Source organism: Melospiza melodia, chromosome 2 (genome assembly GCF_035770615.1).
Source record: "Melospiza melodia melodia isolate bMelMel2 chromosome 2, bMelMel2.pri, whole genome shotgun sequence".
NCBI classification, from domain to species: Eukaryota; Metazoa; Chordata; class Aves; order Passeriformes; family Passerellidae; genus Melospiza; species Melospiza melodia.
Window position 1 is genome coordinate 77,136,624 of NC_086195.1, and position 15,124 is coordinate 77,151,747.

At 40.3% G+C, this 15,124-nt stretch overlaps 1 protein-coding gene across 4 annotated transcripts in view; it reads right to left on the minus strand.

Annotated features, from left to right (window-relative positions):
* Positions 1-15,124, minus strand: part of PDGFD (platelet derived growth factor D) — a 137,997-nt gene that overhangs the window by 40,524 nt on the left and 82,349 nt on the right. For 2 of the 4 annotated variants that reach the window (XM_063148924.1, XM_063148922.1), the window contains exons 3-4: positions 13,976-14,156; positions 13,266-13,307 (exon numbers count right to left, since the gene is read on the minus strand). In XM_063148924.1, the coding sequence (XP_063004994.1) occupies positions 13,266-13,307; positions 13,976-14,156 (223 nt within the window). The remainder of the gene's footprint in view (positions 1-13,265; positions 13,308-13,975; positions 14,157-15,124) is intronic. The other 2 variants (XM_063148926.1, XM_063148925.1) reach the window with 1 other exon arrangement.

Sequence of the window (15,124 nt, forward strand, 5' to 3'; positions counted from 1 at the left end):
GCAGAGTGTCCCATTTCTGCTGCCTTACATTATCTTCTCTGAGTTGGTTTTTTTGCTCTCTCTTCAGAGCTAAATAATGCCAATTTTTCTGTGTCAAGTCATGCATATGCAAAAAGAGGTGGCAGGCCTGAATAAGAACATGACTGATGCACTCAGGTTCTTTCCTAACCATCAGCAGAAGATAAGCACACAAGACCTTCCCTGTCTGCACCATGCCTGCTTAGAGGAGAGGCGGCTCAGAGATGAATACACACATGTAAGTACAGTGCACATTTGGAAATAAGATCTCATTTCCAATCAGGCACAGAAGTTCCACCTCATCTGTAAAAAAACAGCAATTGCTTTGTGCTTGGTTTAGGTTCCCACACCAACAGAGCATTCCCAATTTTCTGTAGAGAAAGCAAAGTTTTCAGCAGCCTATTTCTATCACTAGTGGCCTCTTCAGCATGCAACACAAACCACACAGAGCAGTCAGACTACTTGTCCACATGATGCCCAGGTTCTTTCAGGATTTTTTTTTTGTTTCAAGTTTATTGAAACAAAATAAAAAAAATTGGCCAGACCTTGGTGTGAGATAAATTTTTGCAATCCCAAGAAGTTTTTTTTCACCCTGTCCTACAACAGTGGAAAAATTAGCCTCATACTTTCTAAGCTGTTTTCTCAGGTTTCAGGTTTTTTTCTAAGTATCATTTTTCTTTCCTCAAAGATAAAATTATTTTTCAAACCTACCCGTAATTCTGCAAACACTGAATTCCAGGTCTCACAAATGCTGTTAACAGTGTCACTCACAATGTTGTCAGGAGTTACAAGAAAATGAAAGAAAAGATGACTTCCATGTAATAACTTCTGGGCTACATCTATATTAAGTGGTAAAATGAGGCAGAGACTGATCAGATACAGTGTGACTCATTCAGACACAACTATGACCCTGTAGAACAGAGTAGCCACAAGAAATTGCACATTAGAAAGAGCCCAGGGCCTGTGCTAGCTCCAAACTAGCCATGCTAAAAATGTGATGGGTGTAAACAATCTTGTGCCTATGCCTTGATTTACATACATCCCATTGAAAAGTCTCTGCTGACAATTCTGGATACATAGATTCCTTATTAGAGGGTCTGATCCTGCAAGAGTGTGCCTTTAAGCCCCATGGCTGGACAACAACAGTGCCAAGAATCAGGAGCACAAAATTAGACAATATAGTGCCCGATTCCTATAGTCTAAGGAAAAGTTTATTACTGTTTTTCACAAAACATGACCTAAGGACAAGATCAGGACAAAAATATTGATTGAAAGGAAGCATTTTTATAGCTGCCAAGATCAGAAGTATTATTTAAAAAAAAACAGGCTTCTTCAGGTTGGGAAAGGGACCTGGAAAATAAGTTTTATCTGCCACAAAACACCATTTTGTACAATTAAGCTATATTTCTGAACAAAAACTATTAAAATTAAAAAAAACCCCTGTTATTACCGGTCACAGAAAAATTGGCTGTTATTTGATTCTGCTGAAAATGATCTAACAAGAAGATATACTAATTCCATGTACCTAAAAGCTATTTTCAGCTTTCAGTGCTACAGATGAGTTGCAAAATCTGACCCTGTGTTGTTACAGGCTCAGACTTTCTCTAATTAAGCTCTGACTAGTTATCAAACTGACAATTGAGGAAAACAGAACTGAATTTTTCTTGGTATTACAAGAGATAGGAAATATGATTTTTTTTTTTTTTTTGGCATGCCATTTATGTTCAAAATCAGTTCAACATGGAGAGAAATCTGTGGGTTGAAACAGAGATGAGGCTGCAGGCAAAGAATGATGAAGAACCCAAGCCCTGGGCTGGAGGAGGTGTTCAGTTCAGTAGCACAAAGCTCAGCAACATGCTGAGTTATTTTATGTAACAGTGCCATTTAGCCAAAAATTTTCAACTAAGATTTATCCTATCAAGTCTAAAAAAATGACAGGAACCCTGCAAGTAATAAAAGATGTGCATGTAAATATACATGTATAAGAGCAAACCAAAACCACTCCGCCATGTGTGTCACCTATTTTATTATGAAGACATGCATGGACTTTATTGAGAGCTCAGGGCAAAACCAAAGGCTGTAAATTTAATAAAGATGCATGCATACAAAACACAATTTGCACAGCACCATGACTGTCTTTGGAAATGTGGTGAAGGCTGCGAAGGCTATTGAAGCCAGAACCACTGTGCTGAGCAAACAAGAGCAGCAGCCTGAGAGCAAACCAGCTTCCCCAGCAGGGAGGAAGGACAATCTGATGACCTGTGCCGGGGGCTACAGAGTCAGACCCAAACTAAGCTTTGTTAAAAAGGAAGTGTGGAGATCCCTAGTGCTCCAGTCATCATTGCAACCTAAGAAGGAAGGCAGGGATGAGAACAGCAACAAGCTTTCTCACACCCACCAGACCAGCGGCTCAGTGTGGTGTGAAGCTGATTTTTGTCCTTTCCCTTTCCTGGTTTGGAACCTGGGATTGCTGTTCTCTATTCTCTAGGCATGTAATTTCTAACACTAGAGAGGACCCAGGTAAATCTGGCAGGCACAGGGAAAGAGAGCATCCAAATGAAACAGCACAGCAGACAAACCCCTTTGCTCATCAGTCTTGGTCTGACCATGCAGCCCACCCTGCTGGCAGTGTCCCAGACTGGAAGCTGGAACACCACCTGATTCTCTTGTGTCTTTTAGAAGTTAATTTTGTGGGATTTTACAATTGATGTACCTATATTTGAGGTGAGAAGGTCTCAGGCCGTGAGCAGGTGTTAGGGCACTGGTGGAGCCTGGCCTGGAGGCCAGCACTCTCCCTCAGGTCATGATGCTGCATCCAAACCCATGGAAATTGCAACTGCATGCACAACCATCTTCACTGAGGACATGCAAAAATCACTGCATGGGTATTACAACCCAACACAAGGAAGGTCTGCTGTGGAAAGATGCAACCTAGTGTGTTTCTGGATTACATGCTGAATGGAAGGAGGAGCCTAGGAAACCTGGGAGCCCAAAGATGGACTGAGTTGACAAAAGAAAGCCCATTAAAGGACACATTCCCAGTGTTAGGGTAGACAGGCTGGTAATTGCCATGCAGACCTGCCTAAGAAGCATAACCTGACAGGTGACACTGATGCCAAAATGATTTTTGACAATAACACCACCCATAACACAGCCCTGGTGATGCCTGAACCCCCAGACCCAGAGAGACATTGTAAAAAGTTAGGAGAACCTGGGGTAGTTCTGACATGAACATCAAAAACTCTGAGGGGATTAAATAGCTTGATTTTTGGGATAAGATTAAAAGCTAAATATGGACATCATTGCTTGACTAAGCAAAAAGCAAAGAAGCATGAAAGCACACTGCAAATATCTAAGGGAGATATACACCCACAACAAAATGAACAGACTTCTTTATCATAAATTAGTAAGAGGTATAATTGCAGGCAATGGTATGGCATTAAAAACAAAAGGAAATTAAAACCTATTATGGAAGAAAAAATGTCTTTCAACAGTGATGTATTAGTCCATCGTTAAATATTCTGTATGTGCTTGTTATATTTAAAAATTATACTAGATGATCAAGTAATGAATTTACAATACAGAAAATTCTTGTCCTGAAGGAAAGTTGACTGAATCACTTCACATCAGAATTCTAGGTTTGTCTGCATTAGACATTACTGGGGAAAAAAAAAGCCTAAATTTAGATTCAGTAATCTTAAAACAATCAGTATCATCTGATCCAGAGATGTAAGTAGTCTACAGCAGTTACAGCTGCTGCAACAAACAAGGCAAAGATTTATTATGTAAGCAATTAAACACCCATTATACACAATGCATTGTGTTCCCTGGCTTGCCAAGAATGGCAAAAACACATTGAACAGTGCTAAGGCTGAAAGAGACTCTGCAACCCAAACTCAGCTAGAACAGTACAAGAGCAGGATTGTGCTGCCAGGCTTTGCAAGGTGCTGACACACAGTCAAATAAATAGTATTGGAGGAGCACAGAACATGAAGTTGTGCCTTCGAGCCTCTCCCTACACAAGGCTGTGAAGACACGCAATCCTTGTTTTGACTTAAAAGACAACTTGCAACCAACACCTGCTGTGATGGATTTTCACAAGTTCCTCAGTGCAGCTGGAGGTCTAGCATGTTTCAATGCACCATACCACTTTTGGTATTTGCTTCTGACAGACTTCCAGAGGGAGCAGACTGACTTCCTGCTCTTCTCCAACACAGTTGGTACACTTAAATTAAGCTGCGCACCTTCATCTTCTGTAGAAAATCTAGAGCAGAGGCTGCTCAACAGGAATAGGGCCTGGGAATAACTGGCTATTTCCTCTTCCCTTGTGGCCATGATAGTAAGTCAGACTAGTGTTGCCACACTGAAGAACCAGAAGAAGTTAATTAACACCTCGTTGCAGCATTGCAATAGAATTAAACTTTTTATAGAATCAAGCATAGCCTCTCTCTTCTCCCAAGAAATCTTTCATTTTAACTAAACTTTTAGGAAACACCCTCCAGGTTTACCAAACCAAGTTCTTCGTGTTACGAACATGTCACATGCCAAAATTCTTCAATTGCTGTTGAAGTGGAAGCAAAGGACAGAAGATGGATTTACAGAGACAGCATTACATCCTCAAGTCAATGGTCTAAAACTGTCCTGCTTTTCAAACAAATAGCTCATGTGATCGACAGGTTAATAATGAGTGCTGTTAAAAAAAGTCTGACAGTACAAACTCACTTCATGCTCATGCATACTGATGTGCTGTTTGGGATTAGTTAACAGGGGAGAATGGTTGCATTTACCCTCCTCTTTAGTGCAGACACAAAAGAGGATCACAAGTCTACCAGCAGCACTGACTGGGTGTTTATGTTGGCTCAGTTTGCTACTGCATTGGCCATCTCCTCTTCTGGTGTCTTCTTAATGGTCAATTCCAAGAAGACAATTTAGCTATGAGGCCTTTCTATGTCTTCTAACAGAAACTGAATTAAAGCTGTGACTGGTTTGTCTCTTCTACAGTGTCAAACACCAGCTCCAGGATATTTATATTTTCCGCTTATTTGCACAGACATGGGAAGCAAAGACAGTGAACAGGGTGGTCTCTGCCTCCTCCCAGGTTATGCTCATTATGGCACATAAAATGTACCCCTCCATTTCATGCACTATGATTTTTGGTGTTGTATCCAGCCTCACTTTCTGCTACCTACACATATGTAATGTTAATTAAAAATGCTGCTTTACTCCATGAGAAAGCTGTCCAACACACCTGGTAAGTAGAATTATGGATTTTAATACTGGCAAGCTCTAAAAAAAACCTTAAGTATTAAATCGTTTTTAAAACGAACTGATTTACCCAGAGTAGTTTTAATAAACAACACCTTAAATATCTTCTATCCATTTTCTAATCAAAATTAATTCTAAAAGTTCCTAGACTACTAGGAATCATTGATTTGTTTCCCTAATTAAAACAACTACATAAGAGTTTCCCAAGTTTGGGAATGGGTTTAATTTCTTACTTGTCCAATAGAACAATTTTGCTGCAATCTGTATCACGAACTCTGGCTCACTGGAAGTCTGATTTTCTTGTACTCCGTATTTTTGTTTAACAGAGATTTCTTGACTATAACTGACATTTGAAGAACAGGGAAAAGATTAACTTTCATACTGAATTTTTTTATGCAGCTAGGCTGGTTTCAGCTAGACTGGAGTTAATTTCTTCTCAGTAGCTGTTACAGTGCGGATTTGGAAAGAGAATGGTGTTGGAAACACACAGATTTAGGTTTTTGCTAAGCCATGTTTATCCTAAGCCAAAAACTCTTTTTTTCTCTCCTAGTTTTATGCTGGGAAGGAGCTGGGACAGCTGACCCAAACTGACCAAAGGGATATTCCACAGCACAGAACATCACTTTTTGTTTACTGTTTATTATCATCACTATTACTGTATTTACTTTATTTTCAATTATTAAACTGTTCCTATGTCAACATACAAGTTTTACTTCAATCCTCCTCCCCATTCCACCACGCTGGAGAGAGGAGGGGCATGAGTGAGCGGCTGTGTGGTGCTTAATTTCCTTCTGGGATTACACCACAACCGCATAAAAGCAAACAGGGCAGATGATTTACTGTGAATCTTCATACATGCCCTCACTTAGTCAAATACCGTGGCAAGATCATGGCCAGCTGCTATGATACCATAGCTCCCTTCATTCAATTAAAATACTGAAGTCACTGTTCTACCAGTACACACACCTTCCAACAACTGCAACATTCCTGTGACTCTAATCTGCTACTCTTACATGCTATGATCTCATTGCTAATATGAATGTGTGCTTCTTGCAATTTGCACTTTCCAATTTACTTCTGCTGCATTTTGCAAGAAATCATCGTCATACTGAATGAGGCTTGTGAGTCTCTGATAGTTTTTGTCTAAGGGTAAGTAACCCTCTTGTACTGCATATGATGATCTTCCCCTGTTGGTGTCTTTTGTTCCTCTAACTTACCTGGAAATAAGTGGAAATTTCCTCTCGGTCACTAATTTCCTCAGGAATTCTTTAAACAGGTAAGTTCTGACTGCAGGAAATGCAATTCTGCAAAATCTAAAGCCGTCCTAAATGAACCTAAATGCCTCTAAGTTTTGCTAGAATCAATTATTTGAGACAGGACAGGATACTGGATTTGAAAATAAAACATTTGTGTTTGTACAGTCCTTTGAAGGTGACAAGTGCTTCATTTCCTCGTTCTTGGCCACCACCATGAGTTTGGTAAATTCTCATCCAGTGAATAGCACATGACTGGAGTTAAGATGTAGCATTTTCAGCAGGAATTGGACATTAGCAGGACTACTGCTATGTTAAGACAGATCAATGACAACATCCTGCGAAGAAGCCACACTTTAACCGAGCTGTCAGCAAATCAAGGACAGAGGAGAGCAAATGGCCAGTTCTCCCTCATGCTGTTCAAACAACAAAACTGCCAGGCACACATGCTTCCAGCTGAGAAAACACAGGCATTAAGGTCTATTTTCCTTTCTGATTAAAACAATTGTTTTATCAGTTGAAGTCTGACAGCTTCCAGGAGCTTCTGTGTGTTTATATGGTCCCACTGCTTCTGCTATCTTCCTTGCAAGAAGGTCTGTATTTCCCTGGCCATAACTCAATTCCTCATTCACACTCCCAATCAACTCTTTTCACTTTTGAAATATATTCAAACCCAGTCCTCAAGTTCATAGCCAGAGGTTTTGCCAAAAGAGGCTGATCTAGCAAAATGATCTTATTTTTGTCTTGCTTTCCACTTGATCCATACCTGCCCTCCCTCCTTTCCTGGACAAAGTCTTCCTTATTTCAAGTCCACTTCCTCTTTAATATCACCCATCCATTTTCCTCTTTTCCTTCTGAAATATGCCACCAGGACTCTTCTGGGTTACCCAAATCCTTCCTTCTCTTCATTGCCTTGTTAAAAATGTTTCCCTATTGCCATTCACGCTCTTGAGTCCAAGTGAAACTGTATTCATGTGACTGCAAAGAAAAGGTGACAGGTGAATACCTTCCTAATAAGGAGGGAAGGCTCCTTCTTTCATGGTGTGCATGGACCAGTTTGATACTGTTAGCCACAGCCTCTCTGTCCTTCCGTTTTTCAAATTTTCCTTTTGTTTTCAAGAATATTTGCTTGTCTGGGGCTTCACCTACCTCTCCCACCATGGCATTTTGGTGTTTCTGCGGCCTTCTCTCTCTCTGTGGACTCGACTCTTCTACTATGTGTGTTTGCCTTACCCACAAAAACCTTTATTTCTGAACCTGGACTGTATTTTACTGTCCTCCTTTGTCTTTGCTGCTGCCACTGTTTCATTGCCATTCCTGAACAATCCTGTATCAGTCCTTCCCTCTAGTACTTGCAGCATCCTCTAATGCCAAGCTGGCAGGTGATTCCTCTTCTCCCTGAAACCTCTGAATTTTGAATGCCTTAAAATTAAGACACAAAACAGGGAGACTCCCAATGAAGTTTAAAATTTAGAGAGTCACGTAGCAGAAGGATTGAGACCAATCTTAGTGTCTGAGACAAGAGTAAACATGGAAGGGGCATCAGACCTTCAGAAGACCTGCCAGGAGAAGGACTCCATTGGGACCACAGCCTAGGGGACACTGGGGGACAATGCAGTCTGGGACAATTGACTGTGAAGGGCTGGGTCATGTCAGGCTTGGCTGCTCTGGCTGCAGCGCCCAGGCTGCCTGTGACTCATGTGCTGCATTCAGCTGGTGCATCTCACACTTGAAAACCTGCAGGTTTTCCCAGCCTGGAGGAAAACAGACTGGGCGGACAAGACTTGGGAGTCAGTCAGTAAAGGTTTAGGGTTTTGGAAGGTGTGACAGGATGCTGAAAGCAGAAAAAGCTCTTGGGTTTGGTGCAAATGTCAGCATGAATATTTTAATTAGAAACTTTGGCTGTCCCTGGAGCAGCCAATGCTGCCTGTGAAACTGACCATCCAGACATGCCTTCTGAATCCAAGAATACCCTTTCCTTATTGCCAAGCTGACTCCCACTTTTGTTTTTTTTGTATCCTTCACTATCTTTTGTTCTGCTCTGAGCACTGGGAGAACTAGAATTTGCCAGCCTAACACACTGCATTGCTTTTCTACCATGCCACCTTCCTTTCTTCATCAAACTCTGCTGAAGGACAGGTTAGGTCCTGTGAATTAAGCAGCAGGTTGAGGATTGCTGGACACTCAGGAGCCCTTATTAAATGGAAAGCATTCCTCCTCCCCATATAAAATTACTCTGAGATGCTCCATGTCTCAAGATACACCAAGAAGTAATATCTCTTTTTGACATGCTGTCATCTTATGTTGGTGTTTAAAAAATTTAACATCTGCCAAAATAAAAAAAAAAATTAATTTTGCATAGATAATCTCTTAAATTTCCTGCTTATGTGAAGTTGGAGAAGTAACGTTAAAGATTTTGAGCAAGCCTTATCTAATTAGAACCTAGGACTTAATTACTTCTCTCCTGAAAGATGAGCCTCTGGGAGATAATTTTATGAGGATAGTATGCCTTGAGCAAAACACAGAAAATAGTTTTCTGTCAAAACTTAAGAAAATGGAAGTTTCATCATATAGATTGTTAACTGTTTTGCACATGGGTTGTATTTATAAAAAGTCAGGCAACCAAAACTGAAATCAGAGAAAGTAGCAGAAGAATTGACAAAAGGTCACAATTAAGTTCTTCTTTCTTCATTGTGTTCATTCTTTCTTCATCAATCTATTTCATGTTCAATCACTTTATTAACCAAGACATGCCAGGCCACTTCATGCCCTTTCTTTTGTACTCCCAGCAATTTACTGGGATTCTTTCTGTGGATTATCTAATAGCAGGGAAAGTACAGATGCACCATTATCACTCCTGTTGTCACATGAGATATATTACATGGAGTTTGAGGCAGAGTATTTTGTCCCGGATACAGAAATGAATTATCTGTCCATTCAGTGAAACAACTGACAAGCTAAACCAGATGTACAGCAGCAGACTCCTGCACCATCCAGGCTGGCTTCAGTTTAGAATTAATCATTCCTTATGATCTTTATGGATCTGTATTCCCACTGGTGAGTCTTTTTATGATCGTGTTAACTCTTAAGGGCATTTATTTATTGACTTATTTAAAAAAACCCTTAAGCCTGCTGCTGCACTACTTGTGCAGACAAGTGTAGTAAAACACAGGGAACCAGTCACTTAATTCAGAGTGATAGCAATGAATACAAGTTCAGGATCAGCTTCTTATTTTTCGCATTTTCATTTTCTGATTGCTCTTCCAATTTTGTTTGTTTTCTTCGGAGCTTAACAGGCAAGCACTAAACAGTTTAAGCCTAGAATTTGAGCAAACTTTGACTGGTCAATATTCTTTGCATGAGAAAGTAAATTTTATTGTGGTGTCTTAGCCCTGTTTGTGACTATGCTCTCTTTTCAATCATAGGTGTGGTGACCTATATACAGAGAGTTTAGCAGAAAGCTATTCCCTGTAAAATTTCACATATGGATCCAAACTCAAAGTTCCTCCCTCCTCCATTCCATTAATTTTTTATGGCTCCCTTATCCAAAAAACTTGATTTTTAAACAAGCCAAAACTACTTACGCTTAATATTTTGATGCATAAGCTTATCTTGGGACAAATGCTCTTATGTGCTCCTGTTTAATACCACATGTGTATGTATGTAAAAAAGACGTACATGTATCCTTACACCTTTACAGACATGCATGTTTGTACATATACATATGTTCCTAGGTTTTCTGGTAGTCTTTGTTTCCAATAATGATTTTAGTCAAAATTCCAAAGTATGGATTTCATTTAGGATTAATCAAGCAATTAGTACAGCAATAGGAATTTATTGCATAAATGTATAACAAATATGTGCCTTTTACAATAAACTTAAAATAATGTTTCTAATTAGCAAATGGAATCCAACATTTTCTAGCTGTCTCATTAAAATGAAATTAGATGCACAGTTGGGAATTTTAATTCCATTCACCTTTATTGTTGAAACATGTTCCTGAATGAGTTCCTAGACTATTACACAAAATGCCCATGCAAATGAAGTTGTAAAACATGGGATTGAATCTTGCTAACACCCCTTTCCAGAATTATGACATTGAAAGAACTTCAGAAGGAAAAAGGGGATAATATAAATTTATCCTCCTCTGTTTCATAGATTTCTACGCTGTTTGTTGTGAATGATTATGTGTGACAACAAAAAAAACCCAAACCCCACAAACAAACAAAAAACCCACCACCCTAGAATACCTCAGTTCCTTCTATAACACAATTTAATATTTCTAAGGCAATTCAAGAAAAGGATTAAAAAATATTAAGGCTCTAGGTGATAACGGTAGGGAGGAGTTTAAAAAAAAATCTGCAATCACATGAGGCTCATGCCTAACAGCTGTCTAGGTCTTGCTCCAGACCATTTCTGCTCTAGATCTGTGAGCCTTAAAGAAAAGGGCGATTTTTAAAGAGGTTCAAGGGAAACAATTCTCCATGTGGATACCCAGACCAAGCCAACAAACCTGGGGCTTTGAACGTGAAGCGTCGAGTGTAGAGAACAGCTTTGCACACCTACCTCCTCCTGCAAACAGCACACAGGAGGAGGGACTTTTTCCAGAGAGGTTAGGACACTTTTGACTCTTAGGCAATTTGACTTCAGCAGTGGGGAAGTGGGACACACACAACTCCTGACTCCTGGAGTCAGGTCCACCCAGGAGCTCCCACTCAAGGGAATGCTATAACTTGGTGAGGGAAGAGTAGATCTGGGACAGGCAACAGCATACTGAACGTGTCCTGTGCCTTCAAGACCCCCCTCACTGCTCCCCTTCCAGCCCTCCGAGTCCCTCAGATCCACAGAGGGGAGAGCAGAGGCAGAGGTGCCAAAACACAGAAGATGAGGGAAGAGGAGGAAGAAGGTGGAGGGAGACAGGGGAGACAGCCTTGACAAGCAAAAGTTCCTAAATGCTCTAATTTGATGGTCAGACTTTATTTTTCTCCCCTGTCGCTCTCTTATATTGGGACAGTTAAATAATTACATGTATCCATATACTTTTCAACCTTATACTGTTAAAGATCATCCTTGTATCTTTCTGGTCTAATTTTCCAGAATCAGTCCGAGTTCTAATCCCAGTGAGCCCTTTCATCCTACATGGGGTGTTTACTTCCTATTGCCTTCACAAAGGCAAATGGATAAAAGTGATGCAAGTCTAATTTATGTCTTCTCCAGAAAAATAATCCCCTTTAGTTTCTCTAAATAGTACTGAAATATGCAGTTAACAGAAAAACACAAGTATACAAAGATGGTGAAGGATGTTTCTGCTAAGCTCTCTGGTGCCTTATTTGTGCCTCATGTAGAGTGCTGACCTAAGTAAAAGCTTGATCTGCATCAAATGTAGTGAACTTCACTGACTTCCTTGAAGATTTATTAATGAGAGGCCAAAGAGTCGGGCTGCAAGGCTGCTTGGCTGCATGAGTAACTGTGAGAAATTTACCCAGTCATTCTGGCATGATGCACAGAAGATGGAGCTGATCAATAAATTCCAAATCACTTATTTTCTCTGGAAAATTATCAGAGTCTGGTATACAAATAAACAACTGCCACACACAACCAAACTCCAAATACAAGAAAAAGCAAGGGAATTAAGAGATTTGTGCATATCTTGTGCACCATGTTCCAAGAAAGGCCCCAGAAGTAGCCCTTTGTTGGAGAAGGTTACGAAGGGAAGGAAAAAAGGCAATGTAAAGCTCCTTAATTTAATCTCATAGAAAATACCATATGCTTTTGCATGCTTCATTAATGCTCCCTGGTTTACCAACTAGAAACACACAGCGAGTCCAACCTTCAGGGGTCAGCAGTGCTCAGGATATCTCTGAACTGCACTCCAGGCACTGTGGGGACTATGGAATACTATGGAATAAGGGCTGACTCTGCTCAGAATTAATCCTGCACTTTTAGGTTGCATGGCTTGGAATCTGAAGAGCAGCTAACTGAAAATCAGCCCCCATCTCACAAATACCACCAATCACCAGGGCTCTTTTCTGAAATAAGGCAGTGTTTCATTCAGAGGGTGCACTTAGAGATTATTCTTGTAAATAGATTTGCTAGATTGCAAATTCTCAGTTTACTCCCTAGTTTTGAAATTAGATAAATACAGTAGCCTTTTCTGAGTTTTCTAGTGCAGAGAGTCCTGTGTCTTATGAGTCATAACATTCACTTTTGGAAAGCCTAATACTATCAGACTATCTGTATATTCTCTGGAATAAAACTTGCTAAATGCAGCACAGTTTCTGTGGCTGTGCTGAAATACAAACAGTATAAAGAAAGGCTGCTGCTTCACTCTCATTTTTATGCCCAGTGGTCTTTCATAGACTGTTCTGCCTGAATTTGAGTTTTAGTAGATTATCTTCAAATTAGAGCTCAGGATGTACTTACAATTTAATGCCTTACTCCACTAGAAGCCTAACAATTTAAATGCAAGGGAGCAAAATCTTTATAGCTTTGCTCTGTCTTGACAATGTGCTGTTTATGGACTCTTTTTAGCATACACAGGCATACATGCATGCAAAGCCAAGAGGTGGAAGTGAAATGACTCAAACAATGAATCTTTCCTGTTACAACGTTATTGCTATTCCAGGCTTTCTTATTCTTGTTAAAGGACAGTGGATTGAATAAAAAGGGAATAAGAAGTGTGATGGATAGGAAAATATAATGATGATAGTATAATAAATTATTGCTTACCATTTCCTGAGTGTTTGCAAAATCTGCCTCTTTCGAGCTACACTGCACCAAAAGCATTATATTATTAATCAGGGTAATACAAAGGAATACATATTTGTATCAAAATCTACTTAAGTGTACTGATCATTCCTGCTCCCTAAAACAAAACCAAAATAAAAACAAACAAAAAAAAAGAGATTTTAATCTCATTGAAACAGTACATGATACACTACTCATAGTTCTGCATACACAGAGGTACATTGATATCTGATTAAAAATACAGTCTGAGCCTTAGCACACTGTCTTGCATGCAGACTTTCATTGAATACATGATAAACTACTCTTTATCTGAGAATCACAGCCATAACCCCTCAAGGTATTTTTATTTGACCTCGAATGAACATGAAAAAGGGGTTCACAGAGCAGCCATTTCTTTGCTATTTCTGCAGCATCTCTCAAGGCAGTGGCAGTGCAGATTTAGTGTAGAAAGTGTTAGTGCTTCTGAAACATGTAATTAGAGTAAATCTTGAACTGAACTTGACTTTATTTTATATTTAATGACACAATCTCAAAAATACTTTGATCTGCATTAATGCAGTTGCTGGAATAAAATTACTTTCAGTCATTTAGTGTTTTGATCCCACATTTAGCTACACTATCTAGTCTTCAAGAACTGATGGTCTTTTACACTGCAAGCTGTCTCTTACCCCTATTACCCCTAGGAGACTTACCACTAGAGAGTAACATATCTTGAATCCAGGTTTAGCCACAAAGTAGTCATCAGATTTGAAGGTTATCTTTATGAGATTTGTCCTTGATGTTATTCTTGGAGGCACTTCCTTGTGTCCACACCACCGCCCTCGAATAACTGTGCTGGTCTCTGACACATCTTCCACTTCCACAAAGTCATACCTGAAAAAGAGTATGCAGAATTAGTTTCTGCTGAATCTGGTTACAGAAGGTGCTTGCAAATTGACAGGAGCACAGCTGGAGACACAAAGACATCTGTCCCCTGTTCTCCACTCCAAAACATCTGACTAAATATTACAAATGGTGGACAAGTCTGTGTGCCACTAAATACACTAAGCTGCAAGCTACTGCCTGAGTGCTCAAATGACTGATTTCTGTGCTCCTGGAACATGACAGTATTTGCTACCATGTTAAAACAGCAATAAGAGGCACTTGCATGTGCTTAGTATACAGTAAGCATACACACTGCGTTTCATGTGGTGGGTAAATAATTTAGCGACCTGATAAAATATTATTTAAGGCAAGCTGCCCAACCTGAGCAGCTGCAAGCACTTGTGCACTTTGTGGTGGTTACCCAACTCCCTGCAGCAGCAGCAGTAGCCACAGGAGTCTGCTCTGTTGGTCAGGGGGCTAGAGAGGGGCAGCCACTGTGCCAGGAGCAAAGGGAGGTGCTGGAAGGACACAGGGCAGTGCATGATACCGAAAGGTGCTTTTTAGGACCTCCCTTGTAGGTGGCACATTGCTCCTGAATCTGGTTTGGAAAGATTTATGTCTAGCTTTCAAGCAGGAAAGCATGCTGCCGCTCTGTGTGCTGCAGTGGGGGGACATCTGCATGCTGTCACCAGGGAAAGTGCAACAGCACATCTTGTTCTCTGAAAAGTCACATCTTGGCCAGGCACCCCTGCCACAGCAGTGGTTCCTGAGCCCAAAGAGGGCACTGCCAGGAGCAGAAGGCACCAAACCCCAGGGATGAAGGGACACAGTGGCAGCACTCACTGCTCCAGTCTGTGCATTTGCCTGCTTGAGTATAAATGAATATAAATAAATAAATACATAAATGAGTATAGTTACTGAGCTGGAGAATAAAGGGGGCAGAGAATGAAGTTCTGCTTTTACTAAATCTATGACAA